Source organism: Panthera leo, chromosome F3 (genome assembly GCF_018350215.1).
Source record: "Panthera leo isolate Ple1 chromosome F3, P.leo_Ple1_pat1.1, whole genome shotgun sequence".
Taxonomy (NCBI): Eukaryota; Metazoa; Chordata; class Mammalia; order Carnivora; family Felidae; genus Panthera; species Panthera leo.
The window spans coordinates 10806235-10834180 of record NC_056696.1 but is presented as its reverse complement, the minus strand read 5'-3'; the positions used below and the strand labels follow the sequence as shown (position 1 = coordinate 10834180).

Here is a 27946-nt window from a genome sequence, read left to right as displayed (position 1 = left end):
GTAAACCTATTCCGTGTCTGGACAGATCTTTGGAAGGGAAGGATGGAGACAGGAAAAGAAGGGAGAGAAAGGGGGAGAGAAGGAAAGAGGACAGAGGTTCATGGCAGATGAATATTGCAGCCAGTAATCGTGCTTCCCTTGTTCTTTGTCCTTGCTTTTTTTTTTTTTTTTTTTTACATCAACTTGACAATTTTTGCCTTTAAAACAGAGATGAGTGAAGTTTCAGGTTAGTGCTGTCACGGGTTGCCAGGTGTTTTGGAGCCAGAAAAACTACAGGCAGAATTCTTCCCTTTTCCCCATCTTCACTCACCCTGCTTGCGTGGCTTTCTGCTTTCAGAAGGGGGGACGGAGTGGGGTGCTGAGAAAAATAGTTTTGGGGAGTTCAAGGTATTGGGGCCCCAACTGCTTTTGGGATCAGCGCGGGTGCCCAAAGCACCCAGGAGGCAGCCAGTCCTGAGCCCGAGGCAGCTTCTCTCCGGGAGTTTGCTAAAGGAGACTATTTCAGAGCCACTACTGGCTGATGCAACCCCTAGAGATGTCCGGTGCTGAAACTAAATTCCTCCTCCCCAGAAGAAAAACAGGGGTTGTTTAGGAACCCAACACACAACTCACAGCAGGCAGGCAGCCTCTGTATTTGGAGCTAAGTGTTTGTAAAAACCCAGTAAGAAATGCAGGCTAGGCAAATAAATAAGCTGCCTTCAATACATCACAAATTGGGATGCAGAACACTGTGGCTTCATGCTGAGCTCGGGTGCAATCCCGGGGTGATTTTGTTTCAGAAGAGTGGCATCTGGCTGGGGGGAGATTGTAAGCTTATTATTTCCGGTTGTAATTTAAGCTTATCAGAGGAAGGGCACTTAACAACAGCTTTATTAATGCCCAATAAAAAGGCAATTGCTACCTGCCACAATTGGCACGTTCTGGAGAAAAACAATGTACAGCCAAACATTCAACTGCAGGGGTTTCTATTTTGGGGGGCAGTTATTAAAGACGTGTGTCTTCTTAGCCAGAGTCAGGATTCCTGGGGTGTTCCGTGGTCTTGTGGAATGAGAAGGGCATCTCCAGGGCTGTGTGCTTCTTTTATTTTTTAATGTCTATTTAATTTTAAGAGAGAGAGAGACAGAGCACGAGTGGGGGAGGGCAGAGAGAGAGGGAGACACAGAATCCGAGAAGGCTCCAGGTTCTGAGCTGTCAGTACCGAACCCGAACTGTGAGATCCTGACCTGAGCCGAAGTCGGATGCTGAACCGACCGAGCCACCCTGACGCCCCTCCAGGGCTGTGTGCTACTAAGCCAGCAAACAAAACATTATAAACAAACCTTTTCTGTCCTGTTTTCCCCTGACCACGCCCCTTTAAATTGGGTGTGGTCTTCACAGAAAAAGAAAATGTATTTAGCTGAAATGAATCACTTAATTCATTAATTAATTCAGGCAGTAGGTTGGCATTCTCCTTAGTTTAATAACCTTAGGATATAAATTTATGTAGACTCAGATCAAATTCCAACCATTCATTTCAAGGAGGTCTGCTCTTTTTAAGCTTAAAAGTTAGATTTTGTTTGAAAACCTAATGACTCTTTGAATTTGGGGTTCAGTTAATAAGTTAGCCCAGATTTAGTTCAAGTTCGCACTAAATTGGAGGCCGATGTGCAGGATCAAGAGAAGAGAGATGCAAATTGCAAACCCAGGTTCTAAATATCCCAGCAGGCTGCCTCCGTGAAGACGACTTTCATTTTTTTTGTGTGAATTAGTGTGTGTGTGTGTGTGTGTGTGTGTGTGTGTGTTACCCTCCCCTTCCCCCCCTTCTCCTTTGGAAACCAAGAAATGATTGGGGCGCCTGGGTGGCTCTGTTGGTTTGGGCATCTGACTTCAGCTCAGGTCATGATCTCAGAGTTTGTGGGTTCGGGCCCCGCGTCGGGCTCTGTGCTGACGGCTCGGAGCCTGGAGCCTGCTTCCGATTCTGTGTCTCCTCTTTGCCTCTCCCCCACTCCCACCCGCACTCTCTCTCAAAAATGAACAAATATTTAAAAATTTTAAAAAAGAAAGGAAAGAGAAGAAATGATAACTTTTTCAGGTCTCTGCTTCCAGCTACGGAGGCTTTGGGTATTTGAAGTCAGATGGGAGGCAGGAATGAGCAGCGCTTAATTGGGTGCTGCTGCAAAGGGCAGCCGATGGCAATGTGAGTTTGCTGTCTGTACCTGGCCTGTCTGGGGAGTAAGAAAGGCTTGCTGGCCCAGGTCATAGGTCATGTCGCAGACCTGCCTGCAATTCCCTGGGGGACTCCTATACTAGAGTGGACAGGGTGACCTTTATTCTAAGTAGTCCAGGGCAGTTCCTGCCCTGCTCGGGGGACACACAGAAGACCTGTGCAGATGCTGGGAAGGGTGACCTGCTGACCGCCCCCGGAGCACCGGGTCTAGCCAAAGGAACAGTCCCCAAGCCCTTAGGGCCAGGGCTGCTGGGCAACATGTCACCCCAGGCTACCCGAGGTGCCAGGCTGTGATGCTGCCTCCAAAAGGGACCGTTTGTGTATGAGGAGAGGTAGAGGAGGCGAGGATGACAGAGGAAGAAAAGGCTGGGAGGGGAGAATCGGAGGAAATGTGGGGAGGAGACAAACAAGAGAAAACTAGAGGGAAGAAGACAGGACCGGGCGGGAGGCAAGCTGGAGGAGGGCTGGACGGGGCCGCAGCCGCAAAGGCCGGAGGGCAGATCTTCTGGGCTGGGAGTCTGCCCCTTCTGCCGATCGACCGCTCACATTCTTCTCTGACATTACAGACAGAAGGAGGCCAGGAAGTGGCCCAGATGCCTCTCCTCTGTAAATGGGGCTGGAGCTGACTACCCTCTGCAGGCCCCAGGCGCACCTCTCCCCCGCCTGCGGGGCCGGCGATCTTCCCCGGGCACTCAGGCATTCAGATCCGCTCATATACACACGCAGAGATTCCCGGGTCCCAGAACAGCCGCTTTGCCAGCATCCCTGCCCGTCACAGGGATGGGCTCCCTTCCCTCCGCCACACGGGTCTAGCTGCAGGGCCACACTTGGTGCCCGGCAGGCACGGGCCTCCTCTGCCAGCCCGGAGACCAAGCTGCGTTTTGGGACCGCTTCCGGAAACACTGGCCCGTGACCTGGCTAGTGGTCCAGCGTGGTCCTGGCCCTGGGATGTGAGCGGGGAGGTGGGGCCCCAAGTGGGATGAGGAGGTAGATGTGCTCCCATCAGCTTCCTGGGCTCCACACGGGCTCCGCGCTGCTTGGCCGGTGACGGAGGCCAAGGCCTCTGCGACTTGTACCGTGCTGAGTGTCCCGCTGGCCCCGTGCAGCTTCTGCTGTGCCGTGAGTCGTTTGCACCAGCCTTTAACGCCAGCGTGCCATCAGCTACCCACATCCTGCTGGTGTATGCCTGAAGAATGCAGAGTGAGTTAGATGCTCAGTGACCTACAGTGTGGCTCAGGATGAGGACGAGGGTGGTTAATACAAGGCATCAAAAATGTACCGTTACCACTCTCTCTTAATTCAAGGCGTCATATTCTTATATGAGAATGGGGAAAGGCATAAAAAAGATGTAAAGCACCCACCGTTTCAGAAACCGAGATGGAACGCTTTGCTGTATGGTCTTCTAGTTGCTTTTCTACAGGGATACCTGAATCTGTCTCTACTTACAAATCTAGAGGTGGAATCAAACAGGGAAACGAGAATGGCGGGAGGGTGCTGCACCTGCCACCTTCGGCTCTGGGAGCGGACTTCACTGATCCCTGGTGGTCCTGGGGAGGCGCCCTGCTGACCAAACTGAGATAACTGGGGCCGACGAGAGGGGAGGTGACGGGCCCAAGGCTCGCCAGAAGGGGGAGGGCCCATGCTGGGGCCCGAGGCCACAGGGTGAACCACGTCCCTGGGAGACAGGTGATAGCCCAACAAGCCCTCAGCCCACCACCGCCCACGTCCCCCAGCACGTCCCCAGCTGCAGGGGCGCACGCAGGCTTTGTGGGGCCTTTGATCCATGCAAACGAAGTACGTCACAGGCGAGCGCTGGCCGGGCGTGGGCTGCTGGGCACGCCGAGGGTTGCCAAACTGACAAACACACTCCAGGAAAGCCTTCCCCCTCTAGCTGGGCTTCAGGCCCACCAGCAGCCCCACGGCCTCACAACCGACCTGCACGGGAGACTTGGAAACACACAAGGCCCTTCTCCCTCCTGGCATTCACCCTCCCACCGGCCCTCCCCCTCTCCCCCCTGCTCAGACTCAGAGGAGCTCAGAAACAGCTTGCTACAGGCCGCAAGACGAGTCAGCAGCCTGGCCGGGTGGGAAACGGGGTCTTTCTCTGGCATCTTCCCGCACACAGGGGGCAGATTTCTCTGATGCTTACTTCTGTGCCTCAACGTCGAAGACGTAAAGCTCTTAGTCTTAATCTTATTTCTTCTTGTCAAACTTTTGAAGGGATTGGGGGAGAGAGCTGGAAACACAGAAATGAGGGAGGCAGCCCTCTCCAGGCTCAGCCTCAGAGTAAGGGTTCAAGCAAAACCTATCAGACTTGATCAGCTATTCACTCATCAAACCCTGATGACTACCTGCTTCATGCTGGAGCTAGCTAGGGACTGGAGAGTCAAAGAAGAATAAAATATATTCCAGATGTCGTGGTGTTTAATTTAAAAAAAATTTTTTTTAACGTTTATTTATTTTTGAGACAGAGAGAGACACAGCATGAACGGGGGAGGGGCAGAGAGAGAGGGAGACACAGAATCTGAAACAGGCTCCAGGCTCCTAGCTGTCAGCACAGAGCCCGACGCGGGGCTCGAACTCACGGACCGTGAGATCATGACCTGAGTCGAGGTCAGATGCTCAACAGACTGAGCCACCGGGGCACCCCTAGTGGAGTTTAATTTTTAACGGGAACAGACCCATCATAGAATAATTAGCAAAAATGTATCAAGAACTGCTTTGTCTGAAAGGTCAGAAATATTATCCTATTAAATACTACTTATCTTTAAACGGAATGTTAACTACATTTTCAAACGATATGCTCAATATGGTTTTCTTCAACCCCCAGATTCCTTATCAGGAAGTTTTTCTAAATTTAAAGCGATGTGTCCAATTGTTGATGTGAAAAAATACAAGCAACTCGCTACAACCTGGAAATACAGAGAAAGTACTGGATTTCTTGTACCCTTTTCTTTTCTTTTCTTTTTTTTTTTTTTTTTACAAGGTTCACATTTGGATCCCTGTAATTTAGAGGTACTTCATCTGAACAGGTATCTGAAGGTTGAAGGAAAATATATTGAATGTATTATTTGAACATGTCACTAATATTCTGTGTACCAATAGATTTAGGGGTGCCTGAGTGGCTCAGTTGGTTAAGCATCTGACTCTTGATTTCGGCTCAGGTCATGATCTCGCAGTTTGTGGGAGCCCGCACTGGGCTCTGTCCTGACGGCGTGGAGCCTGCTTGGGATTCTCGCTCTCCCTCTCTTTCCGCCCCTCCCCCACAGGCTCACGCACTCGCAGGCCCTCTGTTTCTCTCAAAATAAATAAATACACTCTTTAAAAAAACCAATACATTTAACCCATGATTAATAGACTAGAAACAGGTGCCCACTGAAGGGAGCTTAGCTCTGCCTGAAGGAAGCACAACAGTTTTCCCAGAGGAGGTAACATTTGAGCAGAGCCTTGAGAGATGAGTGAAGGTTTGCCGAGCTGGAGAGTCTAATGGAAGGTTGGGGTAAGCACAGGCATACTGGAAGCAGTGGGCTGGTCAGCCCCTCAGGCTGTCCTGGCGGGGCCGGGGGCCTGCTCACCCCGGGGTCCACCCATGAGCAAAGGCCCTGCCCACCTTCCTCCCTCCAGGCCTCGGAAGCTGCCACGTCCCCTGCCCACTCGCTCACGTCCCATGTGCACCGGGACAGCGGGGACGGTGGAGCGCACGCTTGGGAACCGACACTTTGTGATGTCTCCTCATTACGAGATCTTAAGTATTTTTCTTTCTGATGGCCGGCTTGAACACTGATCACAGCTGCAAGGAACCACAGAGACTGTTATATTAAGGCCCTCGTCTCGGAGGCAAAGAAACCGGAGGGAAGCAGCTTCCCCAAGGACACACACATTGCATGACGGCATTAGCCAAGGCTCCCATACAAATGGTCTCTCTTCCAACTCGGAGGTTCTTCGATGGGTACGGGGCAAAACTCGTTTTACCGCGTTAATGACCACTACGCAGCCAGTCAACGAATCCGTGCCTCAGTTATCCAAGCAATTATGGAATTACTGAGTCCCGAAATTCCTACCACCGGGCTTCCGACCGACAGCAGTAGGAACAGAAGAGCGAGGAGCCGTGGTCTTCGCCCTTTAGCAACCTGCAATCTACTTGAGTAGGAAGGAGCCCCTTCCACACACTGAGAGTAACAAATAAAGTGCTCTTTGCACTAAAAATAACTGATGCGTGGCAGGTGCGGAGGGCGGGGGCTCTGGAAGCCGCGGGGGCAAGACGAGGGCCGGGAAAGGCGTGCAGCAGATCCCTGGAGGGGCAGGGGGAGCCAGAAACTGGACGGAGGGCCATAGGCAGCACCTGGGAAAACGGAAGTGCGCTCGTTTCTGGCCACGGCTGCGCTGGCCTATGCTCCCGGCTGGCTGGCTTCACTTCAGCAGTTCTCCTCTAACAGGGTGGGTGGGTGATTTTGTTCCTTCTCCATCCAGGATACATCAGGGAAGGGGATATGGGGGCAAGATGCCAGCTCGGATTTGGCTGCAACATTTCTTTGTTTTTTCCCTCCTTTGGTGGTCATTCTGGTCTGTTTGGGAACCGGGCTTGTTGTCTGTGACCAGCTAACAAGGGGGACTAAAGCATGCAGTGGACCACCCGGTCACCCCCATCCCACTTCCACACAGCCCTGAGGAAGACACTCGGAGTCCCTGAATTGCCCAGAGCAGCTGTGGCTCCCCTACCAGGAGCAAAGGACGCCTCGGAGACAGTGCTGATGCAGCGTGAGATGCCCACCCCGGCTCCCGGCCCTCCCCGGGCTGGCATCTCACACCAGCTGCTCAGAATCTCCCAAGACCCAGGTGGCTGTGAGGTCTTCCTGGGCAGGGCTCCCCCGGAAGCCGGTCCTTAGCATGTGACTGGATGTGAAGAAGGCAGGGCAGGACCATCCCCGTCAGGATATTTCCAGCAAAGTCAGCCCTGCTAGGTACGACATCATGTCCACCTGCGATCACACATCGGCACGAATAAACGTGGGGAATGGACACGAGACGGATCTGCAACGTCACAGTCGTGGCCCCCCCGGGGGTCTCTCTGACAAAGGAGATGGAGTGTGTATTAGTCCCCATCAGGGTGCTCTGTGTCTATGACGGAGAGCCTCGGGGCTGCCCTCCCTCAGGGAGACGCCTGTCCACAAATGCTCAGGTGGGGCGGAGGCACTCAGAGAATCTTCCAGAGCCAACCAACCCAGAAGGCACCGGTCCCGGAAGCAGGGTGTACATGAGACTATGGGGGCGCATGTTAAAACACAGATCCCTGGACCCAGCTCCAGAGACTAATTCAGCAGCTTGGGGGCGATTCTGACACAAGGCCCCACACCAAACCGGGGCTCCAGGCCAAGAGGAGCAAAGAAACCCTTCTGTGCCCAGGAACGAGCTCAACTGACTTTTTGCTGTCTTGCCAAGTCAAAATTCTCTGCATCTGTATTTTTCGTAAATACCTTCTCAACGGGACCCGGTCAGCTCAAGTCAGGGAAAACCAGAAAGTCGCCACCTCCTGGGCCACTGGCCTCCCCAGCAATGGCTCCTCACTGCTGTCCCGGGGTGGGGGAGCACCCCCTCCCCCCACCGCACAGCGGCGGTCCCGGCGCCTGCTGTTGGAGTCCCCAGAGCAGCGCCCCATCAGAGGGCGAGCTCAGATCCAGGGCTCTGCCCTGGCGGGGCGTGTGCCCCAGGAAAGCCCGGAAACAGCGCTCAAGCGGGGCTCCAAAATGAAAGCAGCTGCCGATCGTGAGAGCGGCAGCTTTGACGACATGTGGAGTCCCCCTGTGTGAGAACAGAGAGACCCCCTGTGCTTGCTCCCGCGGGAAGCGCGCTGGGGGCGGAGGCCCAGCCGGCGGGGTTCTGCGTCTCGCTCCTCCAGACCCCGCGCGCCGGTGGACACGGGTGGGCATTCCCTGGGCGAGTCCTCGCCCGGTCGCCGTCCCCACCGCAGGCGGACCCCTGGCTCTCAGGAGGGACCCTCGGATGTCCACCCCCCCCCCCCCCCCGCCGATGCCTGGGAAACAGCCCCGCCCACCCCGGCGTCCCGCCGCCCCCGAGGGCTCGGGGGCCGGCGACCTGTGAGCGCCGAGAGGGCTGGGGCGGTGCGGTTCGGGGGAAAGGGACCGCAAGTGGGGGCGGGCGCCTGAGTGTGTGAGCAGTTTAGATGGGAGATCACGGGCGATAACCCGGGCCCTGGATGGCAGCTCAACAGGAAACCTCGAGGAGGAGACGGCTGCGGGCAGGGGGGGCGGGGCCGCTGCTCCCGTAACCGCACCGACGGCGACCGCCCTGGGGGTGGGGTGGGGGGGCGAGGCCGGGAGCCCGCCCAGGCCGTCCCCGCGGGCGGGGCCTCGGCCCCCCTTCCCTGGGCCCGGGTTTCCTCTCCCTCTTGGCCAAGGTTGCCCTTTATGGATTCGGCCGGTGACTCCGGGGCTGGGGTCGGGCAGGGCCGGGCTTCAGGCGTCGTCGGAGTGAGGAGCCCCGCGCCCGAGAGCGCCTGGGTGGGCTCTGACAGCCCGGGCGGGGGGCGCCCCCGGGTCAGGCCGCGGGTGGGGGGGGCCGAGGAGTGAGTGTGGGGATGGCCGTCTCTGGAGAAGCCTCTGGAGCCAGTCGTTCTTCTCCTTCCCCTTTCCAGGAGGCGGCCCAACCCCGCAGGCCGGGAGCGCGTGGCCTCTTTAAATCCCGGGGCGCATATTAGCAGTTTACTCTGGCCCAGGAGTAAACTCAGGCCCAGGTCTGATTTAGAACCAAAACAGTGTTTCCTCCCCAACCTCTGAGAAACTTGGTGCAGTGAGAAGTGCTCCTCGAGGCCTCATCCTGTGCCTGTGCCTTGCCCCAAGCCTGCCACCATGTCCTGCACAGTGCGAGGGCCTACAGAGGTGGAAGAGGAAGCCCCAGGCTGGAGGGGGCGTGGGGCCAGCAGGCGTCTGCTATGGGTGCCAGGGGAGCCCTGAGGAGGTGGGTGACTTCAATGGCCTGGGGCCTGCAGGACAGCTCCGAGAGCACGAGGAACGGGCTGCAGTTCCAGCACCCCCCCCCCCCCCCGGGTCTGCCTTCAGCTGCCCAGGCCGCTCAGCTGCAGATGCCCAGAAGCCTGCTCGGCCTCTTGGGTGCCCGCCTCGCTGAGGGCTGCGGCTCTGGTGGCCCAGGCTGTGGCCAGAGCTCCTCTCATCTCCCGCTTCCTGGCAGACGGGCTGGTGCTCCTGTCGGCCTTGGGGAAGGGACAGACCTTGCCTCTCATTCCGGCAGCACTGGATAATAATAGCATCAATAATAATCATGCCTGCCGGTTGCCGGCATTAGGGTTCTCGTGTTCCTACGTGAATGTAACCCTATTCCCGTTATAGTGAAAATGTCTGTATATTGGAGATTCTTCCAGACCCCAGTGAGTGATCACTAGAAATGCACCGAGCCTCAGCCTAGTTCGAGGATGAGTCCCTGTGCGTCCACTTTTGCCCAGCCTAGGACTGTGCCGCCCACATTTCGTGTGATTTAAGGGCTCACGACATTCATGGGAAATAAGTAAACTCCTCCCCTCCTCCTTTCCTAGCTCCTCCTGAATTAAGGTGTGGAGAACATTTTTTGTGTATAAAGGTGTTATCAATATCAATGTCGATATAGGCATAGATGTAGAAACATTTTTATGGTGGCAAAGTATACAAAACAGAATTTTACCGTTTTAGCCATTTCTAAGTGTGCAATTCAGTGGATAAAGTTGTTTGCAATCACTACCAACTGTTTCCAGAACTTTCTCATCATCCCAAACAAAAACTCTAAGCGGATATAGATTTCTGTATGTATAATTATACATACGTGGCCTATATAATATGTCTTTCTTTTTTCATTCATAAATCCATTCTAGAGCTTGCTTTTTTCGCCTAATTATCTTGGAGCTCTTTCCACAGCAGCACATACAGAACTATCTCTTGTGTTTTGGGTTTCTTAAACTGCTACATATGTAGATACCAAAATTTGCTAATTAGGTTCCTAGCTGGTGGATGTTTCCATTGTTTCCGTTTTTCTGGTTTTGCTCCTGCAAATAATTATGTAATAAACATCCGTGCGTGTCTACGTGCGCGCGCATACTATGAGGGCTTATCTGCAGAATAAATTCAAGTCTCAGAGAAATGGCAAAATCATGCCTGGAATTTTGACACAAGGGGATGTGATAGAGTGGATTTCTTTTAAATCGTGTTAATGTTCGAGAGCATAATGTGAGGGCTGTGTGCCGCGTGCGGACAAACAAAGGCCTGGCCTCTCATCCAGGCTCTGCTGATACGCGACTCGGGACCTCGGGAGAGTCACTTCACCTCCCTGACCTTCAGTGGCTTCATCTGCAAAATGGAGCAAATAAGACGTGCCCGGATCAACCAGTCACGTGGGCTTAGGGTCCACCCGAGGTCATCATTTTAGCCAGATCACCTCTGTTAAGGCCTTTCTCCAAACACAGTCACATCCTGAGGTCCCAAGGCCTTCAACACAGGAATTTTGGCGGGGACACAATTCAGCCCATAACAAAGAGTTGGGTGCTGAAGGCATGTTACTGAACGATGAAAAAGCACAAGAATGAAGGGATTTGGATCCTCTCAGTAGAAATACACCCCTTTCTGTGTGGAAACCATAGCTTGGTTTATGGGGCAAGGGCAGGAAGAGATAAAGATTACTACTTTCAGATGAACTTACACCACTTGTGGATGATCTTCACAGGGCAGTCGGCATCCTGGCGGCCTAGCCTGGATTTTAGGCCTGGCCTGCAGCTTGCCTGGGCATCTCCAGGCAACCTGCCCCCCCCCCCCCAGGGCAACCATGAACCAAGTTTATTCCAATTGACTGCTTTTGTCTGTTAAATTGTATTCACATTCTTGAAATTCCAAAAATAATGTGTATTTGTTATAAAAAGAGAGAAAGCCCTACAATTGCTCCCACTCTCGTTCAGAGAAAAATCTACTGGCTGAGAAGTTTCTCACTAATCCCCACTCCCACCCCCCACCCCCGCCCCACCCTCTTACCCTCTAACCTTCATCTTCTAGCACTCTCTGTCTCTCATGCCACCCTGGCCACATCTATCTCCTTGCTGTTCAGATACACCAGGCCTGGACCCACCACAGGACCTTTGCTTCTGCTCTCCCTCCGTCAGGGGTGCCCTTCCTTCACATAGCTTCACAGCTGAGGCCTTCTGACTATCCGTGAAAAATAGGATCCGTCTCTCTCTCTCATTTTGTACTTTCAGTAGTAACCAGCAGTGAGATTAAGAGTCTCTTTATAATGTTTATAAGCAACTTGTTTTTCCTCCTCTGAGAATCGCCTATTTATATCTGTTGCGGATATTTCTTTCGGACTAGTTGTCTTAGCTTTCATTTTTCAAAGTATTATTGATTGAATTCTAAGCCTGTGGAAAGCTTGAGGAATGAAGCTGTTCATCACGGAGTTATTTACAATGGTGAAAAATTGGAAACTAAACGACCTTCAATGGGGAAATGGTAAATAAATAGCAGAAGAATTATTACACAACCATTAGAAAGGATATTCAGGAAGCCTATGAAATAACATGAAACATGGGATATAGATAACTGGCATAACATGAAAATATAATGTTAAATTATAATGCTAACAGGAAACGACAGATTTTTTTTTTCAGGGAAAACAATTTCACATAGAATAATTATAATTTATAAATAACAAACACTTTGGAAGGCAATCTGCCGTCAGGTTAATAGTGGCTGTGTTTGAATGTGGTATTATGGGCGACTTTGATTATTTGGTACTTTCCTGCACTTTTATAACGAGTCGATTTACTTGAAAATAAGAAGAAAAGTGATCATAGGAAAATTTTTAAAAATGATTGCACAGAATCAGAACAAACTTCGTGGAAACGATGATACGCGAAAGCAAGTATTCTTCCATAATCCTGTTACCTTTAAGAAACCCAACACCTTTCTTCCCCTTTGCTGTGGAATCCGTGTCTATGGGAATATATGATTTGTGCGTAGCTATGACCAGACATTTAGCTTTACAATGAAACACGAGCGTTTGAAATCCAACATTTGAGGAGGGGAGGTCGAGGAGGCCGTGGCAAGTCAGAGTAGCAAGAAATTATACGGTACCACGTTACGCAGACTCGTTCTCTAGGTCACGGCTGTCTCCAGGTGCGTCAGCCTCTAGAGGCCCAGAGTAGCCTCACTTTGGTAGCAAGCCTTCCGTCCCTGTTAATCCTCTAGGCCTCCCAGCCTCCTGCCCCCTCAAACGAAGGCCAAGGGTAGACTTAGAAACACATCAACACATCTGCTAATGTGGCGTGATCCTCAGAGAAGGAGTCTGGCCATTCTCAGCCTGGAGAGGAACCCCTCTCCCCAGCCCCGAGGGCCAGTGAGTTGTCCAAGCTTAGAGCCAAAGGGTGGTTAGGATTCTGGACCAGATAGTATCTGGAGATCCAGACAGGCCTGAGCTCGACCCTGGATCTAGACCTTTGGCACGTTATGAACCTCTCTGAGCCTCAGTTCCCCCAGCTGTACTCTCACAGTCGCTGTAAGGACCGAATGAGAAAACCCACATATGCTTCACCTGATGTTTATCGTCATGACCCAGGTGTCTATCTTTCCTGCCGCAGTGAAAGTTGTTCGGTGAAAGGGAGCAAACCCCCTGGCAGGGGAGGTCTGGGTCCACGAGCCGGGCATCACACCCCACACAGGCACCCCGGGACTGCTGCCACTCTGCCTTCCTGAAAACACATGACTTCCTGTTTTCTAAATTTTTAGCCTGCGATGTCATCACCAGTTGTGTCTTTGCCTGGGGGTGGGGCTGGGCAGCAGCCCGACCCTGGGCTCAAGTTTGGGGCTGCAAAACGTGGTCAGGGGGCTTGGGATCCGGCTGGTCCTCCCAGAACTGTGGGCTTTATGATGCCGTTAGCGCCTGTATCCGGGGAGCTTAAATGTATTTAAATGCATTTAAATGTCACATACCCTGTGAGAGAGCTCTGCAATTATTCCATAGTCACATAGCTGCTTAAGTGCTGGAGCCACGACCCGGACTCAAGTTCTCCACCTTCAAAGGATTTATTCTTGCTGTGATACCTAAGTGCTTCCTATTAAGGGCGAGACCAGCTAGACACGGGAGAGATTTTAAAGGGCGTTATAGAACGGGGAGACTTTGTGTTCTTTGTGCTTCTGAGGGCAGAACTAGGCCCAAGGCTGTTTTTTAACAACTCTGAAAATCAGAGCTCTCCACCAGCGATTGATGAGTGGTGAGCTCCCTGTCACCCAGGGTATCCAAGCAGAGGCTGAAGGTGTCAGAGAAGAAATGCCTACAAAAGGCGGGAGGCTCTCTGGAGAGCGGGAACTCCGGAAGCACCGGGAGAAAGGGGAAAGACCAGGGAACGAGCAGCAGATGCTCTTGGGAACTTCTGTGCTGAGCGAACTTTCTGGGCTTTCATCTCCTTGTCCGCAAAACAGAGTCGGCGGTAATTCTGCCCATCTCATGAAGAGTTGGTCTGAGGATCAAATCAGATCATGCGAGGGCGAAGAGTTCTCTAAGCGGTACGCTGAGTGCAAACGCAAGCTCCCTTGGTACCCTTTCGTGAAGCCGGGAGCGATCAGAGCCTCCGCACCGGAGCTCCCGGTGTCCCGGGCACGTCGCACCGATGCCCATGCGTCGTCCGATCTTATCCTCAGACCCGCGGAAGGTGGGCATCTCCATCCCGAGCTGGGGAGCGGACCAGGTTCTGTCCCCAACCTTGGCACGCGAGAGCGAGAAGTGGGATGCCCGCTGCTGCTGTGGTGGCGAAGAAGGGCCACCTGAGCCCGTAGCTGAGCGTGTGGCACTGGGCCGGGCACTTCCCTGGGCCCTGTTAGCTCAGCGCATCTGCATAACTGCCCTGTGAGGTCGGTCTTGTTAAACCCCTTTGGCAGACGGGGTAAGCAAAACTCAGAGAGGTTAAGAAAGCCGTTCCCCCAAACACAAAGCCAGTAAGAGGCAGATTCAAAGACTAAGACTGAATCGTAGTCTTTCTGGCTCTACGGCCTATGCTGTGCCGGATGAGGAGGGAAAATGGGCAAGTGAAACCAAAAGGTATCACCTGTGCTTTCCAGGGCTTGTTGGACGGGGGACACAGGAAAGGCTCCCACGCTGCTGGGACGGCACGTCAGAACCCGGCGAACAGTAAGGGCGGTGAATTCAGAGCTGGGTGAAAACTCGGTCCTGCACCCACCGGTGAGGCGCACCCGAGGCAGAGAGGCGAGAAAAGCGCCTGGCGTCAGGAGACCCAGTGGTCTCATCCAGCTCTGCCACTAGCCTGCTGGTGGCCTTGAGGAAGTTACTTTACTTCTCTGGTCTCAGTTTATTGCCCCACGTTGCACTGGGCCCAATAATAGACCCCCGCCCACCTTCTGGGCTCTCATAGACTCGAGCTCGATCAGGCACAGGAAGTAATTTTAGAAGTACAAATCGGGCTTCAGATGCAAGGCATCTTACCAGTTGGCTTTGAGGGAGCCGGGGGGTCGCCCTGCTCCCCCAACAGGGTGTTTTGGGGGAGGAGCCTGGCTGGAGGTGGAGACGGGCTAGTGTGTTAAACTAGCTTCCAGGAACGGCAGGCCCGGGTAGATGGACACCTGTGTTCCCTGTTCTCAGCTGCTCCCAGTCTGGCTGGGAGACAAACAGTACAGTTCAATACACCTCACCCAAAGCAATTAGACTCTGTAAGGGCAGGTGCCTCCCTCGGGTGCCCTCTGGGGCCCCGGAGTCTTCTGTTAATGGTCCGTGTCGAGAAACTTCTCGAACTCGGGACTTCTATAGAGACAAAGAGGTGTATGGAGGCTCACTCTCACTGAGACTCATGACACTTTTAGATGCAGTGAACCGTAGGCGTAGATATGCTGGGATCCGTCACTGGTTGTCATGGCGTCTCCTCTGGGCGTCTCACCTGTTCCAGGTCCTGGGCCACATGGCAGGCCCAGGCCGGAAAGCTTCAGTTTATTATGCTTAAAGTCAAAGTCAGAGTAATCCGGGTGGCACCGTGGGGGGCTTCAGAGCAGGAAGTTGCAGTGGGGGGAGGGGGCGGGGGTGGGGGGAGGGCCGGGGCCTGAGGCCAGGGCTCAGGGTGCATTGTCTGTGTGCACATGAGATCAGGCAGGTTTCCGACAAGGCCTGTCTGAAGAGAAGGAGAACTCCTAGGGATGATGATCGGGCGCTGTCCCACGTATTGGCCGCCCGCTACGGGTCATCTCCATGCGTCCATGGTCTGGTCTGTGGGCCAGGAGGCCAGGTCCAGCCGAGTGCTGAGCGCCACTGAGATTTTCAAAGAGGAGGGGCTGCTGGGATTCTCTGCTCGCTCCCTCACTTGCTGGGAGATAGGGTTCTCATACGGGACAGTAACCTGCTGGCCCACCTCATCGATGCCTGCCTGGTGGCTGACAGTGTGATGGCAGGGGGCTGGGAAGTGACCAGAGTCCAGGGTCCCAGTTCAGCCAGGCCCTGGCCATCCTGAGCTGTATCAAGTCTGTGATGGGGATTGCGGTGAGCAGGCCGGGCAGTGACCTCACGACCGCGGACAAGGGCAGGCTGTGCGCCAGGCTTCTCCTCTTTTCCCCCGTGTTCCAATCCCATATCCAGTACTGCACGTGCCTGGGTGCAGAGGGCCAGCTCTTCCCAGGCTCCAGCTTGCTCTGCTGGGCAGGGGTCATCAGGTTATGCTCTGTCCTGGAGTAAATAGAACCACTTAAAATACCCCCCTCTCGGAGGACCTGGAACTCCATCTGGGAGCACCTGCCTGACGCCTCCAGCCCTACGACACCTGGACGTGCTCCGGCCCACCTGGACTTCAATCTCCATGTTTGCTCTGTGTCCAGATGCAGGGCTCTGGCGTGGTGGGGACGTGTGGATGGGGTCACCTGCTAGGCCTGGGGAAGGTGGAGCGGGGAAGGGAATTGGGGCCGAACCCCCTTCTTTTCCAGATTAGCTGAGTGTGCCCTGTGCACGGAATGGCCCGTGGGGGTCCAGGTTGGACAGATGAAGGCTCATGGGGTCAGAGCCCATCCCCAGAGCTCTCGTCCTGCAGCCTGGCCAGACGCCGTGTTCTCCCACTTTGCAAATAGGGCTTGTCCCCTTTCCCTGGCTGGCCACCGTCACCCCTAGGCTGTGCTGGGAGGCTATTGTTAGCTTGCCTTTGTTTTCTTCAACCCTACTCCTCAGATGGGAAGGCAGCATTTTCTGAGTGGGAAATCACGTGACTGCTCAGAAGGCAGCCCCCTCATCAAATGCCCACTGGTTCAATGGTGACGGCCCCCTGTGCAGGATCTGGTTCGCTGTCTGGCTGTGAACACCCGGAAGTTAGGGGCGCCAGTGTCTCTCGTCCTACCCAGTTGAAACAATTTTATGCAATTTACTTATTTAAAAAAAAAAATTTTTTTTTTTTTTTGAGAGGGGTTGGGGAAGGGCAGAGGGAGAGGGGGAGAGAGAGAGAGAGAATCTTAAGCCATCTCCACATTGGGGGTGGACCTCACCATCCTGAGATCAGGACCTGAGCCCAAATCAAGAGTCAGACGCTCAACCAACTGAGCCACCCAGGAGCCCCTCTCATCCCACCCAGGTTAAACGTTCCTGATACTATTTGACCCTTTCTCTCTCTCCAAAAAAAAAAAAAAAAATGTGTTGGTGGTGGTTTGGGGGGGGAAAAAGTCAGCGACAATAATAGCAGACATGTTATTATTACGTGCTGGGCCCAGCACCCCGTAATAAATAGCTTATTTAACCCTCACTATCACCTGATGAGACAGGTCTTGTTACTGGGGCAGAGGGCAGGAACTGCGATAAAACAATTCCTGTCGTACAGGAAAGCTGCCACCTTAGAGCTTGTTAAACCTCCCTCCCTCCGGGACTGAATGGGATTCGGGTTGCAGAATGCTCGCTAATGGATCAGGAAATGAGGCCGCCCGGAGCTCTGCCTTGGGGGTGAGGGTGCAGGGAAGAAACCGGAAGCAGGAAGCAGGAAGTATCTCTGCTTCATGCTTTTGGGTTGGCATCCCGGAAAACTACGTGCTGTTCGAGGGAAGCCCCCCTAAGCTGTAGCCATGAGCCCCATGAGGGCAGGAACTCAGAAGGCCTCATCCCGATGTCAGACATCATTGTCCTTATGGAGGAGATTTACAAGAACACCTCCCAACACGTTTTTTTCCCTTTGTTTTCACCACACCCTCAGGGTAGAGGTGATTACCCACCATTTTGCAGATGAAGAAGCTGAGGCCCAGAGAGGTGAGGCGGCTTGCCCGAGACCACACAGCTGCTTTGTGGCAAGGGGAGGGCGAGAATCTGTCTGACACCCCACCCGGGGCCCCTTCTATTTCAACATCCTCTGGCACTGAGCAGATGCCCAAGAAATATTTGATCAGTTACATAATCGAGTTAGGTCCTGGGTCCCTTTGGGGAAGTTTCCAGGCTCCGCTGCTCCCAGCACAGGCACAGCTCGACTGGGTGGAGGAAGATCCTTCCCCGGGAAACGTGTTGCGGTCAATATCCTCTCCTTGACCAAACCACACACAGCATACTTGTCACCGGCCATAAAATCACGCTGCTCTTTAGAAAGAAAGGAAGAAAGAGAGAAAACCTGTCCCTGTTACTTATCTCTGGGGGAGGCAACCAAGTCCCCTCCCCCACTGCGCTGGCTCTACACAACAGGAAGAAATATTTCTTCTCATTTGTTCTAAATTTACTGTCCAGTCATTTTTCTGTCCTCATTTTATGTGACAGGCAGCTGAGCGATTTTTCTCCCAGCCCTTTTTCTGAGTCTCAGCCGCCCCCATAAATTGCCGCCGACACCTCGTCTCCAGTCCCCAAAGGAAAAAAATCACCCCCGGCGTTGGTGGTCTTTGCTGGGGGCTGGCTTACCTCCTAGAGGGTTTCAGCCGCCTACCTGTGGTCAGCAGGGGACTTCTGGCCCTGCCCCGGGGGCCAGCGGGCAGGCCAACCGTGGGTGGACCCCCTCATCTTCCCTGAAAAGCCCAAGCTATCTAATGAACGTCTACTCTGTGCTCCAATGTCCAGGGTAGAGGCTTGGTGGAGGGGACTCTCAGAACCCGACAAGTTACGTGGGGGTGGGGGGGGGGGGAGCGCTTTGTGGGAGGCAGGCTCTTGCACCTCCATCCGGTGCAGAATTTCGGGTGCAGAATCAGCCATTGAGTGGCCAGGGGCGAAGGTGGGGGGATAGGAGCCCCATGTCACGCCGAGTGGAGGGGGCGTGTTGGGCCCGGCAGGCGGGAAGAGGAAAGGCAGGTGGGGAGGAAAGGACTGGTGAGCCCAAGGAAGAGCAGTATGTTTCCCACCGGAGCAGGAGAGGCAGCGTGGGGAGGGTGTCGGGGAGCTGGGCCCGGATCGGGCCTGAGCCCGGCCTGATGAGGAGTTTGGACTTAGTTCTGAGTGACCGGGTCACCAGTAGTTTCTGAGCAGGGGCTGTGGGAAGGGAAGTTTACAAAGAGATCAGCTGCCTGGGGCCCAGAGGGGGTCTTGAATTCGGGCGGGAGTCGCAGGCTTGAGGATCCGGGGAGGGGAGGGGAGGGGAGGGGAGGGGAGGGGAGGAACCCTGCCGCCGCCCTGAGTCACACAGCACGCGGGAGAAGCCCAAACATCGCTCCAGGAGAAAGGTGGGCAGGGCCGGACCCAGGGGAGGAGGGCGCAGAGCAGCACAGTCCCGGCCGCCTCTCGCGCTGTGTGTGTGCTGCTGGGCAAACCTGAAGTTCTGTGTGTGTTTCTGCGTCGTGCTGTTGGGAGGTTCTGACAAGTTATTCCGTTAAAGGGGTGCCTGGCACATGGTAAACATTAAAGAAATGTTAGCATTTTCACCCTGTTTAACAGAAGAGGCGGCTGAAAGGGTGACTAACGTGCCGCAAGTCACCCCACTGGTAAGGGCAAGCCAGCGCTCAAGGGCAGGGTATCCGCTCCCACAGCCCCGACCAGGGGGCTGCCGGCGGCCACCAGAGGGCACTCCGACCTTGGGAGAAGCCGCCACTGTGGGCGGAGCTTAGCTGGCAGGGGCGGAGACAGGTAGCGGGCGGAGTCGCTGCAAATACCTGGCAGGAAGTACGGTCTGAAACCCAGGTCTCACGGTGCAGCGAGCTTTGAAATAAAATTGCTTTTATTTAGCCAAGACATTTACTATATCTCCTTCTCCAACCCCGTTGCCCTAAAATGCCAGCGTAAGGGGCGCCTGGGTGGCTTAGTCGGTTGAGCGTCCGACTTTCGACTCAGGGCAATGAGCTCCGGGCTGGTGGGTTTGAGCCCTGCACCGGGTTCTGTGCTGACAGCTCAGAGCCTGGAACCTGCTTCGGATTCTGTGTCTCCCTCTCTCTCTGCCCCTCCCCCACTCGCACTCTGTCTCTCTCTCTCTCAAAATAAATAAACACTTAAAAAAATATTAAAATACCAGCGCCAACTAAATGGACAAAGGTTGATATGGCAGCGAGGATTAGCGGCTCACAGGCAGTTTGGGGTAGGACAGGCTAGATGGATTTCTGAGCTACATTTTGTAGGGTGCATCCGATTCTACCAGATGGCAGAGCCGCAGGGAGACAGAGGGAGAGGATATGTAGAGGGAACAGTGCATGCAAAGGCACAGAGGCAAATGGTCCGGAGGAGCAAGGTGTGACCCCGGAACTGTAAGTGTGTGGGGAAGGGAAGGGGTTCAGGGACAGGGACAGACAAAGCTGAGGCCATGGGGCTGGGACTGGTGAGTAGTGAGACTGCCGGGTTCAGGCTGGGGGGGGGGGGTGGCTCACCAAATGTAACTTTGTCTACTGCTTAGGAGACTCCTTGGGGCCCAGGGGAGGGAGGCCCAGCCGCAGACCCCACTGCCCTGAGTGGGAGACTGCTCAGTGCCCCGTACCGAGGAAGCAGAGTCAGGAAGGGGGAGTTAACCCCGGTTCCCACAGTCCTGATGGATGATCTCATCCGAACGTCAGTCCCGTTCTCTCCCTGTGGGTAGGCCTTAGGGAGCCGCACACCTGACTCAGGTGGTGCCATTCATCCAGACGTGGGCATCCAATTGCAGAGGCTTCCAGAGTGCATGGTTCATTTGGGCGCTCACACACGGCTGGGCTGCAGCGGGCCTGAGGCAGCAGTCCTGCGTCCACTGGACAGCTTCACTCCCCCGCCTGGTTTCTGCTTCCCTTCGGTCTTCCCCAGGATCTGTGACCCCACCAGGTGTCACGTCTGGCTGTTGGGGGGGGGCTGGGTTTTTCCCTTGGTGCTGGTCCAAGGGTATGGGGGAGAAGCTGTGGTCGGATGGGGTGTGGGGAATGGATTCAGCCCCCCTTGTCATGGTTTCCCTGGCCAGTCAGTTATGGGGCCACCCTAGGACGGTGGGGACGTGTCCTGTCACCCTGGGCCTGGCTGATCAGTCTCATCTCTTGGCACAGAGGCACAGAGTTTTGGCCTGCTGGATCCCAAACTGTGCTACCTGGTGGACGGAATCCTTTTCATCTATGGCGTCATCATCACTGCCCTGTTCCTGAGAGCAAAGGTGGGTACCGTGGACTCTGGGAGCAGGTGTGGGCTCCCCTACTTGCAAAGTCTCAAGCATGGGCGGGGCCCGGAGCACGGCGTCCCCCGGCGGAGCAGGGACCAGCCAAGCGTGCCCCTTGGGTGGGCTGGTGTCCCACTGAGCCTGACAGAGTGGAAGGGACAGCCTGATGCCGGGGTCTTCGCGAGGAACCATACAAACGTGTAGACATCCCAGCGTGCCAGGGCAGCGGTACTGCTGGCAGAAAAGGGGCTTTAGGGAACTAAGAGCGGGAGGTGGGGACCTACGGCCCCTCCCCAGGTCCTGTTGTCCTGCTGCTGACTGAGGCCCCGCCAGCCTGTCTCTGGAAACCTCAGGTTCCGTGTCAGGAAGTGCGAGGGTGAGCCCAGAGCTCGGGTTTCAGCGGGTGCCTTGCAGAGTCTGGATTTCTTGGAAGGGCTGGGGTGGGGCTGGGGCTGGGGCTGGGGGACGCCGCGGTGCCAGCAGAGGGTGGAAGGAGGCTGGGTCCTTGTTATCACTTGGGTCCCCCCAGCCTTCTGCTCTTTTGGATTGTCGATTTGGGCAAAAGATGCTATCTGAGGAACAGTCTTATTAATTTTCTGTTTGAAAGTTGGAACAGCGCTGTCCTAGATGATCTCTCGGGTGGTTTCCAATGCTGTCTGTAGGATCTGTGAGATCTGTTAAGATCTGCGCCCCAGCGGAGAGAACTGAGCCGAGAGCGAGGTCGTGTGTGCCTCGGGGCAGGTCCGCAAGGACACTAAGCTAGCGCCAAGCAGGGACGCCTGAGGTCACGATGGGAGTCGCGACCGTGCGCAGCCTCCGTCCACCTTGGAGTTGATCTCCGAGGCACCGGGGGGCGGGGGGTGGGGGGGCGGTGGCGAGGGCAGCGCCGCCGCCCGGGTGGGGGGACCAGCGCGGTGGCCGCACGCGTCCCCGGCGGACCCAGCGCTCTAACCTCGCCGCCCCCTCTTCCAGTTCGGCAGGAGCGCGGCCGCCCCCGCGAGCCAGCAGGGCGCCAACCAGCTCTACAACGTAAGTCTGCCCTCCCGTCGCCCCTCCCCGCCCCCCCCCCCCCCCCCCCAGGGGACCGCGGCAGGGTCCGGGCTGCAGGCTGGCGGGTTGTCGAGCCTCCCTAGGGCCCGGGAACACGGGGACCGTAATCGTACCCGCCGCGTCCACAAGGCCCTGCTTAGGGCGCGCTGGCCGGTGAGCCCCTCCCACCCGCAGGTTGCAGGGGCCCCGAGGCGGGTGGGCGGGGACGTCAGTGGGTCTTCAGGCCGCAGGGAGGAGGAGGTTTCACTCTCCTGGGGCAACGGGACTTGGGTTGAATCTATTTACACACACACACACACACAGAGTCAGGGGGAACGAACGCACGTCCGTTCTCTGAGATGCGGGTGCCCGGCCGGACCAGCTTCCACCCCAGCCCCAGGCCTGCTCCTTTCCTTGAGAGCCACGCCCAGAGGGAACTCCCAGTCCCGCCGGCCCAGCCCTCAAGAGGGTGTCTTTCCAGTCCCTGAGCCTTTCCCGTCGGTTCTAGGAGCTCAATCTGGGAGGAAGACAGGAGTATGAAGTTTTGGATAAGAGACGAGGCCTGGATCCTGAGATGGGAGGAAAACAGGTAGGCATTCCTGTCTCTGCTGTGTGTGCCAGTGTGGGTGTCAGCGGCCGCAAGGAGAGAGCTCCTCGGTGCCTGCGCGCTCTTGCCCCCTCACCCCCACTCCATCCTATCCCGCAAGGGCCCTAGGGCACTAGCACAGGTGGAGCCATTGCTTCCATGCCCTTCTCTTCCTTCCCCCCCCCCCCCCCCCGGGGCTCCATTCTGCATCGCAAGGGACCTCCTGTAGGTGAATGTGACACCCTTGTATCCAAGGTCCACCCGCTTGCCCTTAAACTTCTTGTCCACCCTGAGATGCACACACAGTGGGGCCATCTGCCCCCCAAAGGAACAGATCTGGTGAAGAGGGCCATACGGGAAGGGCCCGAGGCCACTGGACAAGGAATTCTGGGTCCCAGTTACCCCTTGGAGCGTGGTGGGGCTCCAGGCTCCTAGGGGCTCTGTTCTCTTGGCTGTGAGCTCCACAATCTGTGGGGACAGGAGGCTGGATAAGGCTAGGCGAGGGCCCTCTTAAAAGCAGGGCTCAGCCCAAAGGCCCGCTGCCCAGGTTTTAGGGTGGCCCTCCCTTGTTGTCTCTGGTCACACCTGTCTACCCAGCCCCCTGTGTCTGAGCCCTGTGCTGGGCCTGCCGTTGCTAGAGCGGACGGGCGGGGAGGAGAGGAGACCCTGGCAGTTTCCTTGGCCCCTGCCTTCCAGCCTCAGCTCTCCTCTTCCCTGGACTAGGAGGGGTGAGGAGGGGTGGAGACGGAGGGGTGAGCAGTGCTCCCTCACTGAGCAGTGGCTGGCCCCGCTCCGAATGAAGGTACTCAGTACCTTTCCTTTTCAGCCAGAAATCCCACTTATAAGTTTGTGATACGTATGGCACTATGTCTGCAAGGGGGCACGCAGGCTGGCTCTCAGCCGAGACCCCGCGGCCTGCCCTGGGCAAGGCTGGGCCAAGGAGGCCATGCGGGGAAGTGAACCCTGTGTGCAAGGGAGTGTGCAGTGTGCCCTAAGAAGCAGAGGCTGAGGTAGAGCTGTGAGGCTGGGGGAGATGGGGGCAGGGCTGCAGGAGGGAGCTGGTGGGGAGCGGGCAGGCAGGTGGCCCCGGGTGTGCGGAGGGGAGGTGCAAGGAGGCCGCTGCAACCCTCCTGCCTTGGGTCCCTGCTTCTCCACCTCTAACCTTCCCCTTCTCTTTCCCAGCAGAGGAGGAGGAATCCTCCGGAAGTCGTGTACAATGTGAGTACAGGAGGGCAGGCTGGAGGGGGGCTCCTGGTGACGGCATCACTCCCTGCCCTGTGCCTTTGCCCCGCTTGACCTTCCTATGCCAGATGCCCCACCTGCTCGCTGCCTGTGGCGGCTGGCTGTGTACAGAACAGCCTTCTCTTGCCTTCCCTCCCTCAGCCCCTGAGTCGGCCGTTGGAGTTCCCTGCAGATGGCCCCGGGGGACGGCCAGGTCAGGCTGGACCAGTATAGGGTGGCAGGCCCCTCTGAGGGGCTCCTGCTTCTAGAGGCTGGAGTCTTCCTGGGCGTTGCCTCTTGCCCAAAGGTCAACCTCCCCCTCTGGGTGTGCATCTGATTGTGGTTTTCAGACTGTTGATGTGGGTCTGCCATGAAGCGGACCAGAGAGAGCTGACTCTCCTTCCTTCCTGCAATTGCTTGATCCACAGCCCGTGGTGCTGGCTGTGTAAAGAGACAGCTTGCTCAGATACGTGGTCCTGGGGGCTCCGGGGGGCCCTCGCATTGTCCACATTCATGTTCTTTGGCTAGGATTCCACATTTTATCTTTGAACCTAACCTGAGCTTCTCAGCTCAGTGCAAAGGGCTGGCAGCTCAGAGAAGAGTCCAAAGGGCCGAGGAGAAGGGTGAGGTTGGAGCTGGTCGGGGACGGAGATGCTTATGTGAATAAGGACCGGAGCTTTGATTGTGCGAGCTCCCCGCCAGTAGGGAGTCGAGAGGCATCCTCTTGTAGGGGAGCCCACTGTCTTCTGCATAAGGCAGTGAAATCGGTGTCCCGTGCCCTCTTCTTTTCCAGGCACTGCAAAAAGACAAGATGGCAGAGGCCTACAGTGAGATTGGGATAAAAGGCGACGTGAGTGCTGCTTCTTGATCCCCGAGAATTGGGTCAGGATGGGGATGCTCCTCCCGAGGAGCTCCTCCTCCGCTTCCAGATGTGCCTGCTGTAGGCCTCTGTTCCCACCCATTCGCCTACATTCCCCTTATCACCTGCAAAAGCCCCTGCGATGGTTGCCAAGGGGCGAAGCATTGGCTGTACATAAGATGCTAAGGAAAGGCTGACGTTCTTTCAGGGACCGAGTCCCGGTTCTAAGACACACTACGCTTTGTACGAGCAAGTCAGATTTGTCGCCATCAGGAATTACCATGGTGTGCTCTGAGCCGGAGCTCAGAGCACTGTCTGCTTGCCATTCCCTGCGAGCATGGATAGCAGCCAGGAATTCTGGGAGGGGCAGGGAGGCCCATTTGTTCCAGGTGACAAGCAGCGTGGCCAGCCCCCCACGCAGCCCGGGATCCTAGGACTCCGATGTCCGGGAGGGCCTGCATGGCTCACAGCAAACCTGGGCCCCATCGGAGACGATCCTCACCTTAGTCTTCGGGCCTGAGGACCTTTCTAGCCCAGGGGCAGGGGTACCGGCTGGGAGACCGTCACCTCTGATTCTCTGGGGGCCCCTAGAGTAGAGGCCTTGAGCCGGAGGCCGCTGCTGACTCTCTGCCTTTCTGCCCTTTTGTCTCCCTCCCACAGAACCAGCGGCGGAGAGGGAAGGGGCATGATGGCCTCTACCAGGTAAAAGCGGATGCGGAGCCTCTGGTCTGCGCTGCGGGCCCTCGGTCCCCGGGTGCCGTCTAACCAGGGGCGAGGCTAGACGCCCACGTTCTGCTTGCTGGTGGCACCAGCTCTCGCCATCAGCCGGGCAGGGCGAACCCGAGGCCCCTGAACCGGCCGGGCCCTGGGGCAGGGCTGGGATGTAGCGACTGAAGCATGGCTCCCACGGTCGTGCCCACGGGAGCCCCCGGGGCACTGGCTACGGAGGAGCGGCAGCTGTGCAGAGGCGGTGCGGTCTTGCCAAAGGGTCGATGTAGGCTGAGGACGCCACACGAGCAATTTCCTGCCTCTTCCTGCGCTGCCCCACACCCTTGCAAGAAGCCTTGCCTGTGCCCCGGACCCTCAGACCTAATACGACGGGTGGATGGGTGGGAGAATTGAAGGACCAAAAAAAAAAAAAGAGAGAGAGAAATAGCAACTTTAAAAAGAAAGTGTCGTAGTCAGGTGTCTGGTTTATGCAAATCAGTGTGAATAATTATGCAAACGAAGGAGAGCCAACCTATTTCTCTAAAATATAATCCCCAGGGGGATTTTATTCGGCTACTTCTGGCTCCCCTGGGCCGTTCACAGTTTGCTTGACGGGCTCCAAGGTTTCAGGCTGCCCAGCTTGCCTGAGTTCAGAATGACGTCAAAAGGGCCCCTAGAATTTTCCTGTGTGTGGCTTCCTGGATCTGTCTTCTGGACCAGGGAGAGACGTCGTAGTGGGACTGGGACCAGGACAGAGGACATAACTGTAGTGGGGTGGCCTGGGAACAAGGCTCGGGGGGGACGGCCGAGGTCAGGGAGCCACTGTCTCCTTGTGACAAGTCTTGGCTTCCTGGAGGCCCAGGTGTCAGGGACAGCAGACTCTGGAGCAAACCCTGATTCCAGCTCAGTGTTTCGGGAGGGTGGGGGCTCTCCTTCCTCTTTGGTCCAACAGGAGGTTCTTCTGGGCCCCAGACACTGTAGGGCTCAGTGCTCGGGAAGCTGGGAAAAAGGTAAGAATTTAGCTGGAAAGGAATTGCTTCCAGGTCATTCCTAGCAGGACATAGAACATATTTTTTCTGTAGCCTTCTGGGGCCAGGCCCCTACCTGGGGCACGAGGGGATCGTTCCTAGGCCTCTGGAAGCCACTTGTTGGCCTCCAGGTAGCCTAGAGCCCACGCGGAGCTCTTGACCCACTTTTCTTTTCTGATTTGCTTTCACTAGGGGCTCAGCACGGCCACCAAGGACACCTATGATGCCCTCCACATGCAGACCCTGCCCCCTCGCTAAGAGCACCGGGCATTTCGCCAATCACAGGCCAGACCTGAAGACACCCAGATTGTGAAAGACACAGGATAAAGCGTTTATAACCCAGTTCACTCGTATTTCTTCACCACCCAAGTATTCCTTTTTAAGAATAGGACGCTTCGCGTTGTAACATTTGGTCACGTCCATTTCCAAACCATCATGCACGGAACGTCGTCCCTGGGCTCTGCAGGGGAGTGCGTTCCCCCAGGGCTACGGCCCCGTCCTCGAGGAGCCCGTGGTGAACCCCGAAGGCTCTCGGGTCTTCTGGCTTGTTGGGGACTGTGGACAGGCCCCCGTCCTGGAGGCTCGGGGCTCTCACCTGGGAGACGGGTGCACCCTCCTCACAGCCACGTTCGGTCCATGTTTTGTCAAGTCCCCAGGGAAACTCAAATGTTAGCACATATCCTAATAGTCTCTATTGTCCTGTCCGTATTTGAGTGGCTTTGCTCCTGCTGTAAATCCGGCGTCTGTTGTCAACCCGTGCCTTCATGTCAAGGTGACTTGTAACTGGGGCAAAGGGGCTGTCGTGCATCCCTGTGAAAGGTCTGTGCAGAGGGGACAATGGGAGGGGAGCCGGGGCACGTCCGCAGTGGATGAGGTGGGGAGGGGCAGGGGGTCATGGAGCCTCCGTGGGGGGCACGGGGTGGGGTGCGGGGCACACAGGAGGGGGCCCTCCTGGGTCAAGTGTACATTCCCTCCGGAGAGGTCAGCGTCTATGGCCCAGGCACTCAGGGACCCAACGAGCCTGTGCCTGCCCCCGCGGAGCTCACACTCTCTGAGGGGAAGCAAGTTGTGACCAGAGCGGCCCGAGGGGACATAGCAGGTGCCCTTACAGGTGTGACGCAAGCAAGCGTGGGGGCGAGGGAAGGGGAGGGACCACACTCTGTCCAGGCCCTCGCTCACGTCGTGCCCCAGGTGAGAGACGGACGTCACCGGGAAGGTCTCGGCGGGAGGCTCAGCCCCACGCAGACCCGCAGAGACACCGCCTCCCTGCCCCGAGGGCCGTGGCGACTCTGGGGAACATCGCCGTGTGATTACGGGGCACGCGACTGTGAGTGGACAGCCCTCTCTGCTGAGTGTTAATTTATACTCGTTTGCTGAAGCCTTACTCTTTCGCATAATAAACGCTTTGGTGAAAATGTGTGTATTCGGGCTTTATTTTGGCAGTCCGGCCGGTGACGGTAATTTAGTCGTCGGGCAGTCCGTCTGGTGCCCTTGTCAGGGGACAAAACTGACTTCCGGAGAGCAGCGTGGCTCCCTGGGGGGCACAGGTGGCCACGGGCGTGCCCGGGGGCCCGGAGTGCCTCCATCTGGGTCGGTGGCCGCGCCTGGAGGCCTTGAGTGCAGTACCAGTGGGCAGCGTCAGGCTGGGCCAGGCCTGTGGGGGTGGGGGGGGCAGGAGTGCAGGGCTTCCGGCTCCGTGCCCGGCTGGTGGCAGAGGGAGGCCAGCGAGCAGCCAGTCAGCAGAGTCTGGGACTTGCAAACAGCCGCTCATGCCACTGCCCCAAACCTC

At 56.1% G+C, this 27946-nt stretch overlaps 1 protein-coding gene across 2 annotated transcripts in view; it reads left to right on the top strand.

The window, feature by feature from the left end:
* Positions 1 to 27576, top strand: part of CD247 (CD247 molecule) — a 74082-nt gene extending 46506 nt beyond the window's left edge. Inside the window, exons 2-8 of one of the 2 annotated variants that reach the window (XM_042924509.1) lie at positions 20620 to 20723; positions 21699 to 21755; positions 22264 to 22344; positions 23524 to 23559; positions 24356 to 24412; positions 25082 to 25123; positions 26350 to 27576. In XM_042924509.1, coding sequence (XP_042780443.1) covers positions 20620 to 20723; positions 21699 to 21755; positions 22264 to 22344; positions 23524 to 23559; positions 24356 to 24412; positions 25082 to 25123; positions 26350 to 26415 — 443 coding nt within the window. In that variant the 3' untranslated portion in view covers positions 26416 to 27576. The remainder of the gene's footprint in view (positions 1 to 20619; positions 20724 to 21698; positions 21756 to 22263; positions 22345 to 23523; positions 23560 to 24355; positions 24413 to 25081; positions 25124 to 26349) is intronic. The other variant, XM_042924510.1, reaches the window with a different exon arrangement.
* The last annotated feature ends 370 nt before the right edge of the window (positions 27577 to 27946 follow it).